The following is a 25250-nucleotide window of genomic DNA, read 5'->3' as shown; positions in this document are numbered from 1 at the left end:
AGACACTGATACAAGCAAACGATTGCTAAAAAAATCACAGTTTCTTCTTATAGTGAGCTACATTTGCGTGTTCATATAAGCAAAAGTACAGATTTTAGTGAATTTATATTTTGGGCATTTAGAGAGGTTGATTTTTTTTTTTAATCTCTATGATTAGCATAGGGTTTGGTTGCTTTATCTGCATGGGCAATTATTAACATAATCCAAAAACATCATCCAAATTTATTTTTATCATGTAGATGTGCTAGCACAGATCTGTTTAAAATTTTGTTCAACTTACCCCTGTGGAGTGATGGTTTCTCTGCAATATATAAAATGCTATAATAAGATCTCCATCTATCTATAAGATCTGAAGGAAAGATAAATTAAAACAAGGCATCTCAAAACATATCGATTCTATTTTTACAGAAAGCAAACTCAGTGCCTGTCTGCTGAAGATCCTAAGAAGTGATTTTCTGTGAACACATAAAATCTGGTGACTTATGCACTGACTTGTTAATAACTTTTTTTTTTTCCACAATGGGGCTGTTGTGTGGTTTCCATAATGCTGTAAATCATGATTAAACACATAAAAAAGATTGTCGCTCAAGATCCATTTTAAGCCAAGTGAAACATAATGCAGTATAAAATTTACATCATTTTCTTGATTAACCCTGATGAACCTTCAGTCATTATCCATTGTGGTAAAAGTAAATTGGAAATGTTGCTTTGTTAATAAAACATGTATAGACGTTTTCATGAGTCATAGATTTGATGGTTATTAACAGCTGACACATTCATAATGAAATACTGTGCTTTGGCTTTCCATTAAAGTAGAATACTGTGTAAGGCTGCAATCCTGTGTCCTGTATTTTGGTATGCTTTGCATATCAGATAACTTCGAATGTTGATCTAAAACCAGAACATAAATACAGGAAAGAGTTTTCAGAATCTGTACAATGAGATGCTGAATATGTGTGTCATTCACTCCTGGTTAATAGGGATTCTTAGCAGCTCCAAAATCGTTTACCAACTTCAAGCTACTCGTCTTTGTCATCCTGTAAAGTTTTGCTCCTTTTGCTCCTTTTGCTTGTATGTCAAGAATGTTTTCTAATACACACTCTGTTACCTCTGTGCTGGCAAAGTGCTCTTAGATCTGGCTTAATGATTTAAACTAGGTTTGAAGTGGGAAGGGGATAGAATCAGGCTCGATAGAGATGAGCCCAGGGGCGGCATGCCGGTGTCGGTGTGAAATGAATAGCCCAGCTCCAGTGCTCCAGTGCGGCAGTGTGGGGAGCAAACCCCAGGAGCTGGAGGCCACTGAGCATCAGGAAAACTGCGACACTGTCACGGGGAAGGGGTGGGATGGCCCACACAGCTGGAGTGCTGCAGTGGATGGCTACAGACACTTCAGAAGGGACAGACAAGGAAGAATAGGCAGTAGCATGGCTCTGTACAGTAGGGAGTGTTTTGCCTGTAGGGAACTCAAGAGTAGTGATGATAAGGTTGAGAGTGCCTGTGGGTGAGAAAAGGGGGGAAGGCTAACAAGGCAGACATCCTGGTGGGAGTCTGCTACAGACCACCCAACCAGGATGAAGAGGCAGATGAAAGCTCCTTTGAGTGACTGGCTGACATGTCATGATCTCTACCCCCTGTTCTTGTGGGAGACTAACTTGCAGGATGTCTGCTGGAAACACAACACAGCAGAGAGGAGGCAGTCTAGGAGGTTCCTGGAGTGTGTGGAACTTATATTCCTGACACAGCTGGTAAACACCCCTAGCAGGGGCAGTGCCTCTCTGTGCATGCTAATGTGCTGCTCATGAGCAGAGAGGAGCTGGTGGGAGATGTGCTAATCAGAGGCCATCTTGGGCATAGTAATCACAAAATCATATTGCTTTCAATTCTCTGTGAAGTAAGGAAGGTGGTCAACAAAACCTCTGTCCTGGACCTTCTGAGGACAGACTTCAGCCTGTTCAGGACACTGTTTAGAGAGGCCCTTGGGAAACAGCCCTTAAAAACAAAAGAAGGGCTGGGCATACATTAAGACAAAAATCTTCAAGGCACAGAAGTAGGCCATCCCAATGTGCTGAAAGACAAGCTGGCAGGGAAGAAGAATGGCCTGGCTGAATAGGGAACTTCTGCTGAAGCTCAGGAAAAGAATGAGAGTATGACCTTTGGAAGAAGGGGCAGGCAACTCAAAAGAGTACAAGCACGTCTTTAGGTCATGTAGAGAGAAAATTAGAAAGGCGAAAGCTCAGCTAGAATTCAATCTGACCACTACTGTGAAAGATAATAAAACATGTTCTTATAAACACATTAACACAAAAAAAGAGGGCTGAGAAAAATCTCAATCCTTTCCTGGATGTAGAGAGGAACACTGTAACCAAGGATGAGGAAAAGCCTGAGGTACTGTTCCCCAGTGCTCAGTCTTGGGGCCAGCCCAGTTTAATATCTCAGTTGATGATCTGGACAGGAGAATTGAATGCACTCTCAGTCAGTTGGAAATGACACCAAGTTGGGAAGAAGTGTTGAGGGAGAGCAGGAAGGCTCTGCAGGGAGATTGTACACGATGGATCAGTGGGCTGAGGCCGATTGTATGAGGTTCAGTAAAGCAAAGTGCCAGATCCTTTATGTGGGTCTCAACGATCCCAGCCAGTGCCACAGGCTGGGGCAGAGAGGCTGGGAAGCTGCCCAGTGGAAAAGGACCTGGAGGTGCTGGTCCACAGCAGCTGAACATGAGCCAGTGTGTGCCCAGGTGGCCAAGAAGGCCAATGGTGACCTGGCCTGTATCAGCAATGGTGTGGCCAGCAGGACCAGGGCAGGGATTTTCCCCCTGTGCTCAGCACTGGTGAAGCCAGCTCTTGATTGCTGTGTCCAGATCTGGGTCACTTACTGTAAGAAGGACATTGAGGTGCTGCAGTGTGTCTAGAGAAGGACAGTGGAGCAGAAATTCTGTGAAGAAGTGAGCTGAGGTTGTTTAGCCTGGAGAAAAGGAGGGTCAGAAATGTATCACTCTCTACAGCCACCTAAAAAGTCTGTTTCCAGGCGGTGATCAGGCTCTTCTCCCAGACAACTAGGAACAGAACAAAAGGAACCTCCCTCAGACTGTCTGTACATCAGAAAGAATTTTTTGGTTGAAAGAGTGGTTAGTATTGGAAAGGGGTATCCAGAGAGGTGGTAGAGTCAAATGTTCAAGGAATGATTGGATGTGAAACTTAGCACTGTGATTTGTTTGGCATGGTGGTATTTGGTCAAAGCTTGGACTTGATCTTGAAGGTTTTTTCCAACCTTAGTGATTCTGTGATTTTCTAATTCTATGATTCTAATCTTTGCTTTTGCTACTTTAAGTCAGGTCATACCAGGGTGAATTGCACGTTAAAATTTTTCTACCATTTGCAGAGCTTTCAATTTGTGCGTGCCATGTGAAGTACACTGTGGAGTACTCAGCAGTCCTGCAAATAGCTGTGGGTAGATGGATCACTGTACAGAACCCCTGGAAGGAACAGGCCACTTAAGTAGCTTAAAAAAAATGGGAGCAAAGAGGGATTTTTTTTTCTCTAAAAGACCTAGAGGCAAAATACATTCTTTCACAATTTTTATGGCACTTTTTAATTTATTTAGATTTTATAAAGTTTCGGGAAACTTTTGAACTTTTATTAGGTTAATTTTTATGAGCTTTTATTTTTTTATTACTGAAACTAACACTGAAAATCTTTATTGACTGAAATCCAGTTTTCAGCAAAAGAAGTTCAACAAACATTTTAAATAAAGTATTAAACACTTACCACAAAATGTCAAATAGATTTTTAAAAGGCCAGAATTTTTTCATTACATTTTAAAAGTTCAAAGCATCCCTAGAAATCAGGCAATGGTAAGAGTAAACTCAGTTTATTGCACAATTCAGTCTGACCAAGACTGTATGAATAATTTACCTGTGTGTGCACATTCTCTACGGAAATGAGCCAATCAAAAAAAAAAAAAATTGCTATGATTTTTGACTAATTAGTATGGAAAAGAGCCTAAAGAAGAAATGAAATGGAGAAAAAAAAGGCTTGGCAATTCGTAACTGGAACAGTTTCCCATGCACAAGGATATAGTGAAAAGCAGAAATCATTGTGGAAGAAAACAGGCAAAGGGATGTTGTGCCTGACATCTTTGGCAGGGAAGCAATGGGAGAGGGAACTGATCAAATAGAGGCATTGCCAAGTTAGGTAAGCCCTTGTGTAGCAGCAGCCCAGGGAGTGGTTAGGCAGAAGAAAATTGTTCCTCTCAGTTGAGAGCAGCCCTGAGGAGAAGGACTTGGGGGTGCTGATTAATGAGAAGCTCAACGTGGCCTGGAAATGGGCACTCACAGTCCCCAAAGCCAGCTGTATCCTGGGCTGCACCAAAAGCAGTGTGGCCAGTGGGGCAAGGGAGGGGATTCTACCCCTCTGTTCCTCTCTGGTGAGACCCCACCAAGAGTGCTGCACCCTGCTCTGGGGTCCATGGGTAGGATGTGGACTTGCTGGATTGAGTCCAGAGGATGGCATGGATCAGAGGCATCCTGCTGTGAAGACAGGCTGGGAGAGTTGGGATTGTTCAGCCTGGAGAAGAGAAAGGCTCCTGAGAGACCTTGTGGCACAATCTGGGACCCAAAGGGAGCCAGCAACAAAGCCTGGGGAGGGTCTTCTTATGAGGGCATGTAGTGATAGGGCAAGGAGGAATGGCTTCAAACTGAAAGAGAGTGGAAGAGAATTTACACCTTATTTCTTAGGTTAGAAATGAGGTATAAATTCTTCACTATGAGGATAGCAAGACAATGGAACAGAGTTGTGGATGCCCCATCCCTAGAAATGTTCAAGGCCAGGTTGCATAGGGTTTTGAGCAATCTGGTCTAGTGGAAGGTGTCCCTGCCCAGGACACAGGCTTGGAACTAGGTGATCTTAAAGGTTCCTTTCAACCTACACCTTTTTGTGATTCTCTGGTTCTATGGCCAGTTGCATTTTTAAAATATAACATAAAAATAACATTTACAAAATTAAATAAAAGACTGATGTGATTTTTGAGGTTTGTGCTCTCCGTCTTAATTTTTTTTTCTCTGGAAAATATGGATGAGGACACAAAAGGAATACTTTGTCACATTTACAGTATCTGCTTCTTGGCAGCCAAGATTTTTATGCTATTTCTGGAGGTTTTAAGTTTAATTTTGAATTGCGAAGAAAAATAAACTCATTCCAGGTGTAAGGTTATTATCATTGGTGAATTTTACACTTACGAATATACTTTCAAAGAATGTATTGTTAGAGCAGTGCAAATTTAAAGCTGTTGTAGTGTTTTGTTTCTAGCTTGGCTCAGTGTTGTTTTAAGATCTTCATCCATCTTAGGCATTTTTCCTAGCAGATTTTGGGCTATAAAAGAAAATAAGGTATTGAAAATAGGATTATCTATTAATACAGAGTGTGAAGTTTTGAATATCTATGTGTAATGTAAGTATGGACTGGTAAATTTTTATATGATGAAGCTATTTTTCCTGAAACTAAAAATAAATTAGAATTACATCTGAATTTCTCTCATTGAGCAAAACTTCACAGAGGGAAAAAAATCTGCATGTTTTATCTGTAGTGAGGTTGAAAGAGGTACTCTTATAAAAGCAGGTGTTGAACTAAATAGGATTTTTTTTAATGTTCCTCTGTTGTGATACTCTGACTCAACAACCTAGGTCCCAGTTTAAGCTGCAGCCCTAGGTTTTCTCAGCATATTGATACGTATTTAAAATTCAGTCAGGTTGAAGCACTTATATTTTGTGAATGTCAGGTATGAGTGGGTGTAAGGTAACACTGCACCCAGAGTTAGCCTTTCCTTAGTTGCTTCCACTTGCCCAGTGTTTAACCCTCAGAAGACCTGACCTGAACGCTCCAATGCTGGTTTTGCAGATATGATATGTATATATTAATTTGTTTGGTGGATGCAATATATCTGCCCCTGAAAATGCAGCCCCCTGTTTTGGACTTGGAATTTCCAGGCAGATAATTAAAGTAATCTCACACGTTCCAGCCTGCACCTGCCACCGTGCGAGCGGCTGCCCCAGCTCAGCTCCCCCTGATCGTATTCATGTTTGGTCGGTAGTGTTTCATGGCTAATACAAATCATAAACAGGCTGTAAAAGCTGAAGCATCAATGAAGCCTAGCTTTAAAATTGCTGGAAGCTGAAGTTTTAAAACTGATACTGCAAAGTGAAAAATGAAATTTAACCAGGCACTTTGGTGAAGGAAAAATAATTTATTGGATGTAAGATGAAAAGCTGTGAGAGTAAACATCAATCTCATCTTAGACACAATGTCATTGATTGATGTTTGCTCTGTGCTGCTGCCTGGAGGTAAACTCTTTGAAATAGCAAAATAGGTACTTTATCTGTCTGTGGATAGGAGCACAGTTTGTTAAGTTACTGCTTTTTTGAGACCCTGCTACATCTTTATGTTCAATCAAAGTGAAAACAGTAAATCAGAGTAATTGCTTTACCCCACGGCATTCCTGTTTGTAAATGGGAAAAAATACTGTAAAAATCCTCAAATTAACTTCTGCTGTTTAGGATAGATAAAACGTCTAAAAAAAGCCAGTTGTAACCTAGGAAGGTATTTTTTGGATTATGCCACTTGTTCATCAAAGGCAGCCCCTTCGTTATAATCTAACCAATAGCTGACATATCATTAGGGAAAATATTTAATACTCAAAAATGTAAGGTTGCCATATGTTGGAGTTCCCTATACCCTGTTAGCAATGAGTTTCCAAACAGATACCATTTATACTTATGGGGAAATGGAAATGGTACTTAGAAATTGGTCAGCAAAAACCATGGACATGAACAGTGAAATCGAAAACACTGCTGTGTTAAGCACAGCAATTCAGCAAGCAAGACAACCTCAATTCTAGTTAAATCATTAGACTTAAGACTATTTCGTAAAAATGTTTGGGGCTGTTGCTTTTACAGGGTTTCAGTCTGACTCGTCCTTTTGAATTTCAAAATATGGCAGAGATAAAGGAATGATGGTACATTAAAATTCAGAATCCAGTTTCCGTTCTGAATTGAGTTTCATAATCAATGTCCTGCATCAGGGTTGGACTGCCTTTTTTATGGTGTTGTGTAAGATTTTCCTTTGACTTACTCTATTTGGCTACTTTGGCATAAATGTAGTAATTCAGGAGAGAATGAGACTATTAAATATTTAAGAAAATGTCCTCACTTCAGCCTGAAATTTAGTATATTGATTTGTGTGCCAGATTAAAATTTGTGGGGAAATGTGGAGAATAATCAGTAAACCATTTTAAAATTTATTTTCTTGAAATATTGCCTGTTTTCCATGGCTTTGAAGCAGTTCTAACTTTGTTCATAACTCAAAAATGACCGTGTGCTAAAATTTAATTTCAAAGATATATGTGTCCTTGCAGAAAACTTGTTCATGGGTCTAGGTTTATTCTTGAAATGCACATATCTTTTAGTCACTTACGGTATGGGTTGTGTTTTTGAGTTGGGTTTTTTTTTGTTTGTTTGGAACATGATCAGCACCCAGCAGCTTGGGGATGGTGTCACTCCTGACGCCAGGAGCTGGTGTCACAGTCTGCTGACGTTTTGACGGAGCTTCTTGATTTCATGATGGAAGAAGAAGGGTCAGTTTAAGAACAGATGGGGAGGTTGACAAAATCTGGGAAAGAAGCTCAGCCCTGGGGACTAGGTCTTCCCTAGCAAAGGACTGTCAGGAACCTACAGGAACTGTGGGTTTGCCAGTTTAAGAAATAACTGCCTGTTAGCATGAAGCATCGGCTCTGCTTTTGTAATTAATATGTCTAGACTTCAGGTTCTGAATGTTTTGTGCTAAGTGCCACAGGTAGCTGCCAAGGTGAAGGAGATCAGCCTCCTGGGTAAACATTAACTGCAAACAAACAAGCTACTCCTGCTAAATTTATATGGCAGTATTTATGTGCGTGGGGAGGTAGAAGGAAGATGAGTGTCTATGTGGGTGTTGCAAAGCCCTCACAATTCAGAGAATAATGAACTAAGTATTTGGACTGGAAAATTATATTGGAAGGTCTGGAAAGGCAAAGACAAGATTGTAGAGTGCTGCAAATGGTAAGTTCAGGAATTGTGGCCAGGTCCGTGTATACATGTGGTATCACCTTCCTGTTCCATGTTGGTATGGCTGGCTGGGTCACAGCTCCCTTCCTTTTCCAGAAAATAAACTGATGCCAAGAAAGAGGAGCACCAGAAATCTCACCCTCAGTTTACCTACCTGTATCTTTAACAGCCTCAAAGATGCCAGCTGTTAGGAGGGTGGTGATCTTGTAACACAATAACAGTACCCTTCCAGAATCTCCCCTTCTGATGAGATGTGATGCAGCAATTTTGTGGTTTCTGAAAAGGTCAAGCAGCATCATTAATGCACACCATGTAATTCTTCTGTGAAGGTGCAGTGCTTCATTTGTGGAAAAGGACATCTTCCTCTGAATGCAAAATTGAGTATTCCCAAACTGAAGGACTGGAGGATATGTTAGTGCACTGTCGCCACCTTGTTCATCATGGAGATGAGGCCTTTTTATCTGAGTTGCTCCAAAAATTGGTATCTGAGGGAGGCAAAGCAAGTCAGGGGTAGTATGCCTATAAAAAAAAAAAAAAAAAAAAAGGAAAGGAAAGGAAAGGCATAGGCTTTTTATATGATTTCTTTCAGCCTAACCTGAGACAACATAACTCTTTGGACTTTGTAGGAGATTAAATCCAGCTCCAGGTTTTTCAGGTAAAATTATTGCTCTGCTCCTAGGCTGTCCCCTGAGCCATCTCTGTCTATTTCTAATTAAGGACTAAAGGAAACAGTTCCTTCTGATGGCAGGAGCAGCATGAAGAAAGCTGCAAGTGTTTCTGTGGGGAGGCTGGTGCCACTACCACCCTCCCATCAGGATGCAGCTCGCCTGGGCTCTCCTCTGCAGGCTGGTCTCACAGGGAGCCATGCTCATCTTGGGCATGGACAAAGACTGGGCACCATCCAGGTAATCTGCCAAAAGGTATCACAGCAGATCAAAATTTATTAAACATACCTACTCTGAGACAAGTTTAGCAATCCACTGGAAAACTGATCTGGCAAATATCTGGGGGTGAAATTGTTTTGCATATCCTGGAAGAAGCAGGGAAGGTAGGGGTGCTGTGATGGGCATGGTGGTGGTGTGCTGAAAGCTCTTTGAGCCTGAGACACTGGCATTTAGGCACAATTCATCGGTATATCCAGTACGTGTCTTGGCAGATCTTAGGGCTGAAATAAATCAGAAAAGCAATGTGCCAAATTTGAGATAATTTAATTTCTATAATACAACCTTTATTCATATATAACTTTTGCAAGTGTTTGGCTTGTTGCTCATGTTCTGGTTCACGTCCTTTAAGCATAATTTGAAACAGATGCAACATTTTAAAAATAACAGTGCACCATTTAAAAACTGTTTAAATTCAACCTTTTGGAATTTGACCTGTATGAAACAAATATAAATGACACTAACTTTTGAGAGGCCAGTGTTTGCATGTTCTTTGGTTCTAAGTCCTACAAAACTGAGCATGCATTCTACATACATATATACACATGTATCACTCACGTATGTACACATGCCCTGATGAGGAAAAGTCATGAGGTTTTCACAAGCTTGTTCTTCATGGCTTAGCTATTGAAACAAGACACACGTTAAACCATTAAAAGGTACCTCTGGGATTGTTTTAAATTGCAAATTAAAAAAAAATAAAGAAGAAATCTATTAAAAAGAATCACTTTCCATTAACTGAAGTGTTTGCAATAAAGACAATTATAGCAGTTGGCAGCATTCTCCTTGAACCAAAACAAATAAATACATTTGGTGACATACGTTCGAGGAAATGTGATTGCTGCAATGTTCATGCAAATAAGGAGCAGCTTCACAAATGCTAGACATTTTGCCATCTGGTATTACCAAAGGAACACAACTTTCAACTTGTAGCTCTTCCTAACTTACTGCTTACAGAGGGTGTATTAGGCGTTGTCACATGGTTCTGACATTTGCATAATCATTCTGAATTACTGCAGGCTGTGTATTGCATTGCCAGCAGTGAACTCATTTGAGAAGGGGGTTCAGAGACCTGATGACTTGTATGTCTTCATCAAATATATCTCTGTCCAATAAAGGGATAAAAATGTTCTTCCACTTTAGGAGTATCACACCAGTGGATATTTAAATTTGTATGAGGCCTACTGAAGAATGCTGCACTTGTTTGCTTCCCAGAAAATGGGTAGAGACCAGTATTATAATTAATCTCAGGGAAACTGCCCATCTGTGTTTGGCTGCAGGCTAGAGTACAAATGCAAAGCATCTCAAAGAGTCAAGAAATTCTGAATGGGGACACATAGCTGAGGATGAAGTTGTAACCCAATCTCTTAAAACTCCAGAAAAACCCACCCTAACAACAGTTGCTAAGTGTGGTGGGAAGTCAGGTTAGACACAGGTGGTAACTGACTCAGCTGATGGGAGCAGGCTCCATGGCACAGTGTAGTAACTGAAGACCTCGGCTCTCACAGCAGTGATGCTGCTCTGCCTCTGGTCTCAGCAGCATGAGCAGCATGTGCAACAGGTGATCTCACTTCCAGGAACCCCTGGGGATGCCTTCGCCATCCCCTTCCTTCTGGAGGAAAGCATTTTCCAGGCTCAAAACTTCATCCCTACAATTGCCTCCTTGTTACGCTGCTTTTCAAGGAGGGGATGTTGGTGTGAATAACATGCATTGCTCATGAGAAGTATGGGATAAAAGCCCAAAACCCCTCAACCACCTGTAAGTGGTTGTAAACAAGGTGGCATTTGGACTCTGTCTCCAACCTGCTGTACTGAAACCTTGTGTTTGGTTCACAAGGAGCCCCGGTGTTTGAGAGCTGTCTTTGGCCCCTCAGAAGGCTACTCTGCAGTCCAGTTCAAGTTAGCAACATCAACAAGCAGACAAAAGATCTGTTCCTGTAGTGACTGTTGAGGCATTGTTTTTAAATACTAATAGCATCTAACATATCCTGTGTATTTTCAGCTCTCTCAAGTCTCGAATTAGAATCAGATAGCTGTTGGCCTTTTGACTGCCTTGCCTGAGGCATACTAGGTAGCATCACGTGGGTAGCCAATGCAACATATGTTTTGCTAACTGGGAAGCTGGTTAGCAAGACAACGTTTATCTTATTAACACATGGTGCACTTACATGACATTAATATATATTCCTACTTTACAGATTCACTGTGCCAGAAGAAAAACATTAGCTGAGCTAAGGAAAATAGGAATCAGCATACTTGTCACATTGTCCTGAAATAACATGTTAACTTTGTTAGACATGTTGGCTTCCTTTGGGAGGAGAATAAAACATAATCAACTGAAATGTGTAAACCTGAAAAGCATTGTTTTATAGAAATTCAGGACAAGGATTCTGTAGTTTATGTTGTCATGTATTAAACTAGAACTATGAAAATAAAAAAGTTAATTTTTCTGAATGTCTGTATTGGAGCTAAAGTTGTTAGTTTCTGAAAATGAATGCTGTTGTGTAAAGCAGTGATTTTATTCTCTCTCCAGCTTCACTCTACTAGCCATAATACACTATTGTGCCACAATTCATTTATTCATGTTCTGTGGTTGTGCTTGTGTCAAATCCATCAGAAAGAGGAATTGTTTCAGTAGTAGTTTCACGACTTGACTGATTAGCAGAGACCAGAAGAAGCAACCTAACTGTGGAAACCACTACAGCATATAGTTTTAACAGCTCTTTAGGGAGCTAGTTAATGAAAGAATCACCACACAAACACATCCATGTGAAAAAGGAGGATTTTCATACAACATTTAGAGGATATGTCATAAGTGGGAACATGTTCATAATTCCTATTTACTCACAGCTGTAATTACCATCTGCCTTAAGAGAACTTCCAGTCTGTGTCAAAGTTGCTTAGATATTTCCTTTGTCATGTTTCAGGCAGAGAAGTTCTGTACAGACTAGATCCTGCCATGTGATATTTTTTATTTTTCTGTAAGAATTTAATTATTTGTCCTCTGTGTGAAGAAAGTGCCAGCATTCCCAGAGACCTGAACCTCCCCAGCCTACTTGAACTGGCATTCACCTGATTCATGTTTGTGCTTATTTTTGCCATCTGTCTGCAAAACAGAGTTCTTAACCTTTAGATGCACACTATGGCTTATATGTTGACCTCTAATTTTTAACTCTTAAAAAACTATTTCTCTTTTTTTTTTTTTTTCTCCTCTCTCTAACTCCAGTGTCTATGAGCCAGATAGAAACGTGCTGCGAAGGAAAGAGTGGGAAAGGAGGAATCAGGAGGCCCAGCAGGACAATGGCGCGTTTAACACGAGCTATTCCCTCTTCAGTGAACCGTACAAGGTAGATGCTTCCCAGCTGGGCAAATCTTTGTTTATTTATTTATTCCACAGTACAAAAATGTAGCCTGCAGTAGGCACTGTCCAGATTTCAACACCCTCCGATGAGTTCTAGCTTCCCAAAATTCACAGAGAACATGCATTATTCACTGAGAGCCGGATTTTGTGTATGTGTATAAAGCTTCTTCTAGTGTTCAGCAGCACACAAGAGTGGAATAAACTCGGAATATCCCAGCAATACTTGAGGTGGAATTAAAACTAGGAGGTGAAGATGAAGGTATCCTGGTTTTGCAATATTTAGAAGAAAACAATTTTGTAAGATTAGTGTATGAAGGTCAAGCAATACTGTAAACATTGTGCCCTGGCCAATGTTAATGTACTGAAATATCTTTTTTATTCGCTATAAAAATTACCAAGACAATAAGAAAATTTGTCTGCTATACATGGTTTTTCCTCCATGAAAGACAGAAGTAGCTTAGGAGTCTCAACTCCCTGTGTTCCTCATTGTAACAGCAGTTTGATGAGGCACAACTGTCTTTCATCACTCCCTGTTAGAAGGTCAAGCAGGGCCTTCTACACTCTGCAGAGGCTTGAAAATAGTGAACGGGACCAGAGAGCAGTGTCCAATGGGGGCTGCTCCTCTCCCTCCGTTTAACCAATGACTGCCTGTATGTATCAAACCATCATCATGTATTTTCTGCTGTGCCTTTCCAGAAATGTCCAAGTTACTGTGACAGCTACCACATTGTAAGGCCTTTCCCTGCATGTAGCATCACTTGTCCTTGATGCTTAGGGTGCTTTAGTGCCTCTTTCCAGGAGACCTATTTGTGTCCTGGCACCTGGGTTCTGCTTTGGCTTCCACGCTTGCGTTTTAATTCTTGTGCTCCAGGGTCAGCTTTTAGCTTGCTCTTCTTCCAGATTGTTGCTTGTATTTAGTCGCTAATAAAAAAGAAAGATCTACCACTTTCAAACCATGTCCCTTGAAGGAACACAGCTCTGTCTGCCTTGAAGCTGACCTCCAGCTGCCCGGATTTCAGATTCATTACAACGGCATTTAGAAGCCATGTCAAATGTCTTGAACTCCTCAATGACCTACTTGAAAATGTCTACCATGAGACCAGTCAAGGGCTAATCCATGGAAGAAAGCCTGAAAAGCATAAGTCAGCTGTGTCTTGGCAGTTCTTGGGGGCTGTGCTGCAGTGAAGACTTAATGATTTTCCATTTCGTCCAGTCAAATAGACCACACACAATAAAGACCTGGCCTTTTGCTGGGTCCCCAGTACTGTTTTGTCTGTGGTGCCTTAAGCTGGTAATACTGAAGCTCAAATCACTTATAAAAGTGGTATCACTTCGAATATTACTTCTGTGCCAAGGTACCCACTGTCACAACACAGACGTGATGTGCCATGGACACAACCACTAGTTTCTGAGTTAGGATGTCAGGAGGCACCTCTGTGCAACCACAGTATAATTCCATCAGCTTTAATAGGAGTGGATGAAAAATCATTGCCATCTCTAGAAGCAGAGAGGATACTGAGTGGATAGTCCTATGAGGCAACCAGAATAATGGCTTCTTTCCTGCTTCTTACCTTTAGGCACTGTGTCCCTATTTTGAATAAATGTGTAAAGAAGGTGCTGCAGAAGTACATCCTACTGCTAACTTTGTCAAGGAAACATGGGGCAAGGCAAAGCCCAGTTCAGCAGTATAACTCACAGCTGTCTTGGTGTGACAGAGTTACTTGGGGTAATCAGTCATTCTGATAGTATTGGATATCAAACCTTTTGTCAGTGGCATACTTTGAATGTCATGTATACACTGGCAATGGACCATTGGGCTCTCTGAACTCAGCCAAGCATTTGTGAACCTTCACTGTGCGGGGAGAGAGCTGTGGTTTGGGCATTTCAGTCTTGCTGTGGAGAGAGCCTAACTGCAAAAGAGGAAACCTTTCTGCAAAAGCAAAATTGAAACCCAGTTGTACTCTCTTTAAGGATCATATTCTCCTTTCAGGGGTTTCCAGAGGGGAGTGAAGTTATAGCAGACATTCACTGCAAGCTCTGATTAAATTTAGTATTCCTCTGCACAGCTTGAGAAACACAAGCTAAAGCCAAAGGATATGCCATTCAGAAGACCATATCTGAAAATCAAAGGCAGACTGGAAATCTCTTAAATCGTATGTCCTCTCTCACCTTGACATGTATCACTACTACTGTAACATTGAATTTTCTCAAAAATCCTGACTCTTCAGGTTGCCCCTTATCCTGTTCAAAGTATCCATAGCAACCCTCTATGAAGGATTACAGGAAATCATGTACCTTTTACATAAAATCTCTTTTACAGGAGAGTGAAAAAGTAGGAAATTAGTTCTGGATATTTTCTGGACAGAATACCTTGCCCCATTAACTATGTAAGTGTTTTTGATGAAGAAAAAAAATTCTGATGGCCTTCCATGCAGCCATCAAGTCTATTTTTAGAAGTGTTATATGTTGCCCTCTTCGAACGCTTGGATTTGTCTTGCATTGCAGAAGAATATCAGACCATCATAAGTTAGACATGTTTGCACAAAATGCTTTTCCTACTTACGCGTTTTGTGACCATGTTTTCCCCGTGGGAATGCTTAAATAAGACCAGCAATATTTCAGAGAAGATAATAGGACAAACTAAAGCTCATAAAAAGTTACCTCAGATGCCATCATGTTCCCAAGAGGATGTAGGTGAACTGTCCTGTATGAGATCAGCTCAACACAAAATCTCACCCGACAAGATGTCTGTGCTGTGGCAGACTTGTGGGTGCCAGGGGCCCCATTCCATTTGGTGGTCATTGTTGCCATGCTCCTGGCAGGGAAAGAAACCTCATATACACTCTGGCCAAATAATAACGAGGTACAGGCCCAACGGCAGATGTCATGCTACAGAGGGAAGCTGAAAAAATACTTCTCTACAAGGTAGCTACACATGGTGGAAGATCCAGCGAAGTATGAAGAGATGCACTGGGTAAAAGGAAATTTTTCTGTGCATTCTGGAACACAATTCTGCTGGTCAAGGAGATGCCCAAGTGTAGAAGTTATTTCATTGACTTCAGGAGACATGTGAGTTGATCTTCAACCTTCTTTCTTTTCAGATGTATGTAATGTTTCCCACATCATTAACCTCATTAATAGTTTCCTCTTCATTAGGACATTGATATGATTCCTGTTATGTTCCTGAAGGAACACCGTTTTTAAAAGCAGCTTGCTTTCCGTGAGTCAAAGCTTCAAATTTTTTTGGAAGGTTATCTTTGTGACAGTAACAGCCTCATGTGCAGGGGGAAGATCAGGCTGTAGTGGTTGAGCCTTGAGCAATCTTACTCCAAGTTTCCAATGCAGTGTTTCAGATGTGAGACTTTCATGTGTTCTTCCCTTCCTACCCCCCCTTCAGTATATGTTACTGATATATATATTTAGCTCTGTTAACACACTGGAAAGCTAGGTGAAGTGTATTTTACAGGTACAACGTAGTGTCCTTGAAATTTGAGGGGAGAAGTTTAAAGCAAAACAGGACTGCTTCTACTGGCAGACATAAGAATACTTTCACTGTAAACCTCTGAAAGTTTGCATGTGGCATTCACAGCACTCATTTACTGTGAATTTTTGCCTGGGTTCGGGTTTTCTACTAGGAAACCCTAAAAAAAAAAAGAGATCCTAAACAGGGGAGTTTCTGTTGAGTACCTTCCCTTACATACCCCAGTTTCCAGAGTAACTGATGTCGTTGCTACATCTTTTGTGGTTTTAAATGTAACTTTAAGAGGATCTCCTCCACTTCCCTTACTCCCTTCTTTCTCCTTTTTTCTGTTTTCCTCTAAAACAGAGAATCTTGAGATGAAAGCTTGGCTTTCTGAAACCAATAGAAGTTTTCCCATTCAGACTCCATGTCTGGAAGAGAGAAGGGAGAACTCCACTGCCTCATTACTGTCTTCCTCTGAAAACGTAAAGCAAAAGACATCACACGCCTGAATCTTGGCAGGGTTCAGAAAATATCTGCTGTAAAAATGCTAATGACACACCCTTTTGCTTACAGTGGCTTTTTAAAGCAAGAATTTTCAATCTTTTCCAGTATGTTTTATTTCTTTGTGAAGCTTCTGCCTTTTCAGTCAGGAAGTAAATGGATCATTTTTAAGACAGTAATTAATCTTAAAGGGGAGGAAGGGTGGCTGTATTCCCCTGCTATGCACAGCAAGCACTGAGAAATGTGAAGAATTTGGCAAGGGTTCTGTTCACCTTTTTTTTTTTTTTTTACAAGAGGAGAGTGCCCTGGAATGAACACCCTGTCAGAGCATTTTCAAAGAAGGGACATAATCTGTACTTTGCCCATTTCCCACAAGCTGTTTTCAAGTCACCTCAGAGCATTTGGCTGGCTTAGACTGACAAATTCATTCAGTGCTCGCATGGGATGTTGTGCGGCTTCCCAGATGGTTATGAAAATTTAGGCAGGCAGAGGAAGAAATTGGGAATGCAGTGTTTTCATTCATGACTGAAGGAGAGCTCGCTTTGGGCTACAGGAAAAGTTTTATCATGGTCAGATTTAATCCAAACCATTCTGTGCAGTTGCAATAATAAATTTTCCAGTTTCCAGGTAATATACTTTAACTACGACATGATATCAGTGATAGATTTCTTTTTTTATATACTCTAAGGCCCTTTATAGCTTTTCCAGTTCAGGGTAGATTTAAGATGTTGACAAGTGTCTTCAGAGACAATAAGGATTTTTGATTTCATCCCTCAACGCCGCTGCTGAATAAGGCAGCCTTACTTCAGTAAGGATTTCAGCAGAAGCATGCAGGGAATTTTTTTTTTTTTATGTTGACTTTAGCAGAACATTTGATTTTTGTTTTGCAGACTAACAAGGGGGATGAGCTTTCCAATCGCATCCAGAATACGTTGGGCAACTATGATGAAATGAAAGACTTGTTAACTGACCGATCAAACCAGAGCCATCTTGTTGGGGTTCCAAAACCTGGGGTTCCTCAGACGTCTCTCCCCAAGACTGATGAACATCTTATCGCAGACTCTAGACCACCACCTGCTCCTCCTATTTCCAGCACTACTTCTTCTACACCAGCATCCCTAGCTGCCCAGCAGAGCAAAAGTACCACAATGGGCTGGCAGAAGGCTGGGCATAATGCCACTTCAGATGGCCAGCAGAGAGCAAGCAAACACGGACACCGGTCACTGGAGTCGCACAAGGGCGACTTCAAACTGGCCAACCAAAAATCCAGTTCGGAGAAACTAAAACGCTATGCATCGAGTCCCACCTCCTCCTCTTCCTCCTCCTCTTCCTCCTCCTCCTCTTCCTCCTCCTCCTCTTCCAATTCTGCCCAGCAAAGCTCGTTGAGGGCCACATTAGGAGACAACATCAATAGAGTCCAGCAGCCAGCAAAGCTCAGTTGTAGCTCAGAAGGAGGAACTCCAGTCCAAGAGAGGTCAGCAAAGCATGGTGGGGGGCACTGTGTCCAAAACTTCCCACCCTCCCTTGCTTCAAAGCCCAGTCTGGGTCAGCAGAAGCCAACAGCTTATGTAAGGCCAATGGACGGCCAAGACCAGGCTCCTGATGAGTCTCCAAAGCTGAAGTTACCAGCAGAGACGACCAAGTCCTATCGAGGAGTGCCTTCCAGCAAGCCTGATTCGGCCAGGAACAAGTCAAAGATCACCAAGTTCAGCATTCCTAAGCAAGAAGAAGTAAGTGTTTTTATATTTCTTGTGACGTACCCCCACAGATGGATGGATAGATGGATGATGTCTTACTGCACCTGCCTCTGTACATATTTTTAACATATTGGTTTGCATGTTAATTTTTTTGGTAACATTGATATAGTATATTGCAAATAGCAGCCTCGCAGTAGTTTAAAGATACCTCAACAGCAAAATACTCAATGTCTTCAGGACCAAAACACTTCCTACAATGGCACATTTTCTAGTAGTACATATATTATTTCACTGACTCTTTTTACTGACTGCTTATCTATAAAGCCTGGATGGTTTGTTTTCTAGGCAGGTGTATTGCTTCTTACTGTTCATATTTCATTGATTTCTTTCTCTTTGGCAAAGATTAAATGAAGTGCATGTGACCAGAAATAGTTCTGCCATCCTCAATGTCAAAGTAGTTTCACAATCTAAATATATTACTTATACAATATGAAATCTGTGGAATAGATGAGAATACAGCAGTGAGACTCTCCTTTTACTTAATAGTATCTGCTTGTGTTTCATGCCAATTTCTGAGAAGACTTAGGTTTCCTTCATAAAGAATTTCCATCTGTACAAACCTGGTGTAGTGGGTTGACCCCATACAGCTGGCTACAAGTATGAAAGCGTATCTGAAAAAGCTTTTAGACAACATTTATTTATCAACAGTAGATATAAAATATGTTTGCTAGGACTTACTGTATATTAATTTATTTCATATTCCTTTTATGCCAGAATGATGCTTTGCTTTACCACTTTGACTGTGATTGGTTTTTTTGACTGTCTGGTCTTTTTTGATGTGCAGGAAGTGATTATTTTGGCAGAATAAAGGGTGATTTTTTTTCCAAGGGTGTATTCAAAGGCCTGTATGACAATACAAAGATGGTCACGTCATTCTGTTGTGCAAATTAATAGATGTCCTATGACTTTAACAATTTATAGTATTTATAGGACTCAATTTCACTGAATCATTGTGACTTTCTCAGAAAGGAGGCAAGGATTGTTTACTCTTTTTTGACAGCTGTGATGTGTCATGAGACACTTTAAGTCTTAAAATTTTGATTCTGGCAATATTAAAGGAGAGGAAAAAATCTAATTTTTTGGTGGAGTTCTCTGGCCTCTTAACGCCTGCTTTTCAGAAATGGAGTTGACTCTTGTATTCCTCTTGAGTTTGGTTTGGGAAAGAAATCTCTCTGGAAGCAATTATTTCTGTGATTTTTCTCTAAGTGTAAGTTCCATCAGTTCCAAACAACATGTAGGTGATAAGTTGTTTCTGAAAAGGGGTTGTTTTAGGCTCTTAAGCCAGATCTTATAAGCAAATTTAGCTTTCACAAACGGCTGTAATTGTGCAGATAGATCAGGTAACGGCAGATAGTAATATCCATTTAGCTATTATTGCCTCTTTCAGACTTGTGCTTCTATCTGCAAGTGGGAAGTGTTGTTAGAATTAAAGATGCCTGTGGCAATTATCTGACTCTTTCAAATTTCCCCCCTTTACATGTATGCAATACTCTAAGGACTCGTATGGAAAGGAGTTCTGATAGGCAATCATTTGTTTGTCTGAAATTCAGGATTTACCATTTGCATTCCAAATTCGTCTACCTCAGGAAAGAAAGATTTAATTTGTTGTAGATAATCCATGCTGCTGCATAAGTTTATACTGCAGTTTCTAGATGAGGAGACACAGCTGAGATAATTTTAAACTAACTTTAGTTACTGATGGCAATGTAGACTATAGTAGGAGAGAGTGAATGGCGAGTTACCTACTACCTACTACAATATTCACCATTTTCTCACAGATTTTATGTGATGCAGTTTTAATGAAACAGTATTTGATAACAGAATATAAACATTCAACTGAATTTGAAGGAGGTGGACCAAAAGCAGTGTCTGGTGGTTTAAAAAAGATCATTATGAAAAATGGACAAATTTCTAAGAAGAAAAATAGTACTATAGATGTTGGGGTTTGAAACTGGAGCTAATAAAAGACAATGTTTGGATCTGAAAAACCAACGAAAGACAACCGACCAGCTATTTTCATTTATCCCGATATTTTATTTGTTCTGAATTTTTCCATCCCAAGTGGCACAGCTGAAACTTGTAGCCCAGTGGTATTGCTACAGGGAGAAATACTGACCAAGACTGAAAGTTTTTTATTCAGTGTTGCCTAATCCACCCGCTCTTTGATTTTCAGTAGGACTTCTTTTAATTTCAAAATGTTTTTCCATTCCTATTATTTGTATCATAAGTCTTCTAATGGAGTTGTGTAAGAATTCCCATCCTTTTTTAAAATTTCTGCTATTAAACTCATAAATTTTCTCCTTTACATCACGTTTGCCATGCCCTATTAGGGCCAGAAGTTTAAAGCTGCTTGAAGCACAAAAGCTTGTGGTCTTGTGAGTGTTTGCAGGGAAAATGAGATCTCTGTTGTTCAGACTGAGGCTAAAGGTGTTGGCCAGCACAGACCTAGTATCCCTAGTGGCTGTGGGAAGAGTAAAGATATCATATAGGATGCCTGTGAGGGAAAGCAGGCTGACAAGTAGGCTACAGCAGTGTCTGGGAGCTACATGGAAGCAGAAATGAGAGTGGCAGAAAGCTGCTTAAGGGCAGCCAGGAAAGGAGGAGAGGGGTAGAGCGCTTGAGGTAGGGTATCTGAAGTGCTGGTAGTGAAATGAAGCTCTGTGTCTGCTAAAACAAAAGGTGCATGGCTGAGATGGGCTGGGTAGGACAGGCACTGTGCTCTGGGGTTCATGTAGGCAGCACTGTGAGGTCTTCCTGGCTCCAGGGTCAGCTTGCTGTCCACCAGAGCCCCCAGGTCCTTCTCTGAACAGCTCATGTGCAGCCAGTTTGCACCCAGCCTGTGTTGTTGCTGAGGTTATCCCTCCCATTACTCAGGACTTGGTGTTTCCTTTGGCCAGAGTCTTAACAGTTTATCCAATACCAGTTCTGGGGCTCCCAAGGAGGCTGTGGACCTGCTGGACTGAGTCCAGAGGAAGGACACTGAGCTGATCAGAGCGCTGGAGCACCTCTCCATGAAGACAGACTGAAGACAGACCTCTCCATGAAGAAGACTCTCCCAGAGTTGGGGTTGTTCAGCCTGGAGAACAGAGGAGTGCAGTGATACCTTATGGCACCAGGACCTAAAGGCAGCCTGCAGGAATGTTGGGGAGGGACTTCTTACAAGGGCATGTGGTGTAGTGATAGGACAAGAGGTAATGACTTGAAGCTGAAAGAGGGCAGGTTTAGATTACATATTAGGAAGAAATTATTTTCTCTAAGGGTGGTGAAACATTAGAAAGGGTTGCCCAGAGAAGCTGTGGATGCCCCATCTCTGGAAATGTTCAAGGCCAGACTGGATGGAGCTTTGAGCAATGTGGTCTAGTAGAAGGCGTCCCTGCTCACCTGGGATTACTGGGATTACTGGGATTGAAGTTAGATCATCTTTAACGTCCCTTCAAACCCAAGCTGTTCTATGATACCTATGCACTTCCATTTATGTTTACCAGTTTGAAAGAACCATCAGTGGAAAAATAAACACATAATGAAACAAAGTTAAGCTTCCCTGTAAGAACTGGAGAATAAGAAGCAGTGTCACACAAAGGGTGTGTCTGTGATCAGCAGTATACAAAACCCTCTTCTGTACGTCCCATGAGGTTTTCAGGGAAACAGGGCACAGACTTGGCTGCAGTACAATTATTATTCACTGGAAATAAGATCTCTTGAATGCAAATTATAGACCATTACTTTTCAATACATGAAAAAGGTTGATTTTTAATGCAGTTCAATACCTCATTTTATATTTTTAATCAGTTTTGGAAAGCCTTCAATACCTTGACACAGACTGAAGCTTATACATTTTTTTAATTGTTTTAATGAGAACAATTTGGATGGACCTGTGTGTAAAAAGGTAGCATTTACTCATATGGGAATTTAATCTTTAGTAGCCAGGTTCATCAGTGTTAATTAGAATCCATACCAAACCTCCTGGTCGTTGCAGAATTATCATATTGCTCTGTAGAAATGATAGTTCGTCATCTCAAGTACTGATATTTCACATTTCACATTTTGAACTACTTAGAAATTATATTGCTGTAGGTAAAAACCCACTGTATTGGATAAAAGGGAAGAAAAATTTGATACCAGGGTACAGAGGAAAAGAGGCAGCGAAATCAAGTGCCTCTCCTTTTTAAAATGTTCTTGAGTGAAACAATAAGAAAAACCTAGGGTGGCAAATAATGTTCTTTATATCCAAGTTCTGTTTTTGAATTTCATTTCATAGGCTGCATGCTGCTTTTTTATTACATTGAAGAAGCTTTATCTATTTTCCTTTGCTTACTTCTCTTAAGGGTTATGGAGCAAAGAAATAGAGGTTATATTCAAGAATGATTATGAGTCTAATCGTAGAAATTAAGGTTTGGTTTTGTTAAAATTGGAAACACACTTATGTGAAATGTAGGTAAGGTCATCATGAGGACATATTCTTTCTAATTCACTTCATGGAGTACTCTACACAACTTCTTCTGTAGCAGAAGTAATGCACCATAGATTAAAGGTTGAGTTTGGGGTGTTGTTTTTTTTTTTCTTTTCTTTTCTTTTTTTAATTCTTGGTGGGTTTGTTTTTTTTCCTTCTTTTTTTCTTTCTTGTTTTTTTTTTTTTTTTTCCCTGATCTTACTCAGGCAAATTCCTATTTGCCTGGGTAAGATACTCTCTGCAGTCATTCTCCTTTGAGTAGCTATATATAGCTATCAGCATCTGGCACATGCGTTAGTAAGTGTCCTTTGAATCTGCAGTCTTTTTTTTTGCCCATCAGTTCTATCCCCACATATTAATGGAAAGCAAAAACACCCCACAACTCTTTTCTCTGTCTGGAAAAAACTTCACAATTTGGCCTCAATGTTGATAATTTGATCAAAATCAGTCTCTTTGAAGAAGATGCACATATAATAAGTAGCTCCATTCCAGTTTAAAATTTAAGATGCAAGTTTATGTGCTGGTGCTGCCACGTTTCATTCGAGAACAGAAGGTCCAGTGAAAACTGCATAGGGAAGATAGTCATTATCAGTTTATGCTTCCTCTGGAAATACCAGGTATCTGTGGGACAGTAGAGGAGAAACAGTATCTCTTGAGGAAGGAAAAGGGTTTAGAGGAGATTGGAGTAAGTGCTTTTCCTCGGAGGCACACCACCACATCCCTCTGGCTCCAGTGTAGCCTGTTGAAGTGTTGCAGGACTAAGAGCAGATTTCAGGTTTTTCTTCTCTACTTCCCAGGGTGTTCAATTCTGGCCCAGAAAGGCAGAAATGAAAATAAAAGCACAGTCAAAGATGCTTTTAGATTGAGAGAGAGGGAGAGATGGAATGCATTAGCGAAAGGGTCCAGACTCCTTCCGGCACCATTTCAGGATGCGCCCGAAGAGGCTGGAGACGTAAGCACAGAATTAAGTGTGTTGATAGTCCTCTACCATTTATTGACAACTGAAGAATTGCAGTGCTTGAGAAGCCAGTTAGCAATCACAGCACTTGAGCATTTGTAAGTATGAGCCGGTTGTAGATGTTTTCTTTCCCAGATGTTCATCCTGCATTTACAAGAAGACATAGATCAATTCATCCCTGTAATGGTAGCACTGACCTTCCCCACAAATAAAGAATGTTTTCCCACATTAAACAGGAAGAACTGCCCAACAAGAGCAGTGTGGTGCAGAGATCCCTGCTAGTGGTGAGTTATTCAGGACCTTCAAGTGTGTCTGTGGGAGGGCTGTGTGTTGCTGCCTGTATTTATGTAGCAGAGTTCAACAGAGTAGGACTGCAAAGAAAGAGTGTATTAAATGGAGCGGTGTTGGAAATGCTCTTAACAAACACAGTGGAGACCACAATGTGAAGGGTTGGGATCTTTCCGGTATAGTTTTCAAATCGTGACACAAGCCTTTGCCTTTCTTAAATTTTGCAATCTCCAAGGCACACAACAACTGTGTCTGAGGGCAGCTTCAGTGAACACAGTGGGCCTCATCTCTCTGGTTATTCTTCCATGACAGCTCTTGTAGAAGGAAAATGCTATTGAGACTACTTTTAGAGCTCCCTATTTTTGCTGTTTCTACCCTCACTGAAACAAGTTTATTTCTCTTTTGAATTAATTGTCAATTTTTTTTTTTTCTGGGACAGCACTAGCTAAACCTACCTATAGATTTTTGAAAATAAAGAATTTGTTAGAAAAATAGCATCTAAAGTTTTCTGTGTGGATAGATTGCTTTATGGTATGTGCTGTGTGTTTGTTGCTATGGTGAGTCACTTGTTCCTCATTGTTTTCCATTGGCAGGATGACTATGATATGAGAAAGATATCTTGAAATTAGATATAAACTTACAGTTTTTAGGGATATTCCTTAATGTTTGCACCTGTTTTTTTGCAACTGAAAACATACTTGAGCAGTTCATTCAGGTTGCTAAGTCAGATCCTCCCTTTGATAAAACTGGTCTTTCCTTCTTTAGAAAGTTGGAAAAGTAGCCACTTTTGGAGTAAGGAAAGCGCAGTGGATGTAGGAATATGACTAATTGTGAGAAACTTGTCTTGCCTTTTAGTTTTTAACCCCCCCGAGTGGATGGCTTGGTTTATGAATCAGCTCTGGAGCTGATAGAAGAGTGCATGCATAAAAATGTCCACAACCCTGTTTAATTGCTTCTTTAGTTCCCTGTGGTAAGCACTAAAGTTATTGATGAAGGAAATAAGATTTCTGGAATTACAAACCCCAGATTTTAATTGCACATTTTGTCTGATTTTTTTTAATCCATTGTAGTGCTTATGATGATAACTGCCTGTAATAAAAGTCCTCCTGACCAGAAACAAAGTAGTCTAATAGATGTTCTTTGTAAAATGTGCCTGAAAAGATACACGGTATTGCTATCACTTTTCCACCTTTGGCCCCATTAGCATGGATTGTTCCCAGGCCTGTAAGGTATTCAGCAGCTGGAGAAAGCCACCTTTCTGGATGTGGTTGCAGGAGCTGTGTGCTGGAGCACAGCGCTCCCTCCAACAGAAGAAACTGTCTTCCACGTGAAGTTTTGGCTGAGCATCCTCTCCCCATCTCTTTCACGGCTTCTTACACAAGAGAGGGTTGAGGTACAGAGAGAGATCAAGGATGGGCTTCCTGTGGAGTTCAGATTACCAG

At 40.7% G+C, this 25250-nt stretch overlaps 1 protein-coding gene across 1 annotated transcript in view; it reads left to right on the top strand.

The window, feature by feature from the left end:
• Positions 1 to 25250, top strand: part of AFF3 (ALF transcription elongation factor 3) — a 314337-nt gene that overhangs the window by 37765 nt on the left and 251322 nt on the right. Inside the window, exons 2-3 of the mRNA XM_066313661.1 lie at positions 12257 to 12377; positions 17246 to 18085. Of these exons, the coding sequence (XP_066169758.1) occupies positions 12257 to 12377; positions 17246 to 18085 (961 nt within the window). The remainder of the gene's footprint in view (positions 1 to 12256; positions 12378 to 17245; positions 18086 to 25250) is intronic.

Source organism: Sylvia atricapilla, chromosome 2, assembly GCF_009819655.1.
Source record: "Sylvia atricapilla isolate bSylAtr1 chromosome 2, bSylAtr1.pri, whole genome shotgun sequence".
Taxonomy (NCBI): Eukaryota; Metazoa; Chordata; class Aves; order Passeriformes; family Sylviidae; genus Sylvia; species Sylvia atricapilla.
The sequence above is the reverse complement of the archived record's forward strand: the minus strand, read 5'-3'. Positions and strand labels throughout refer to the sequence as shown.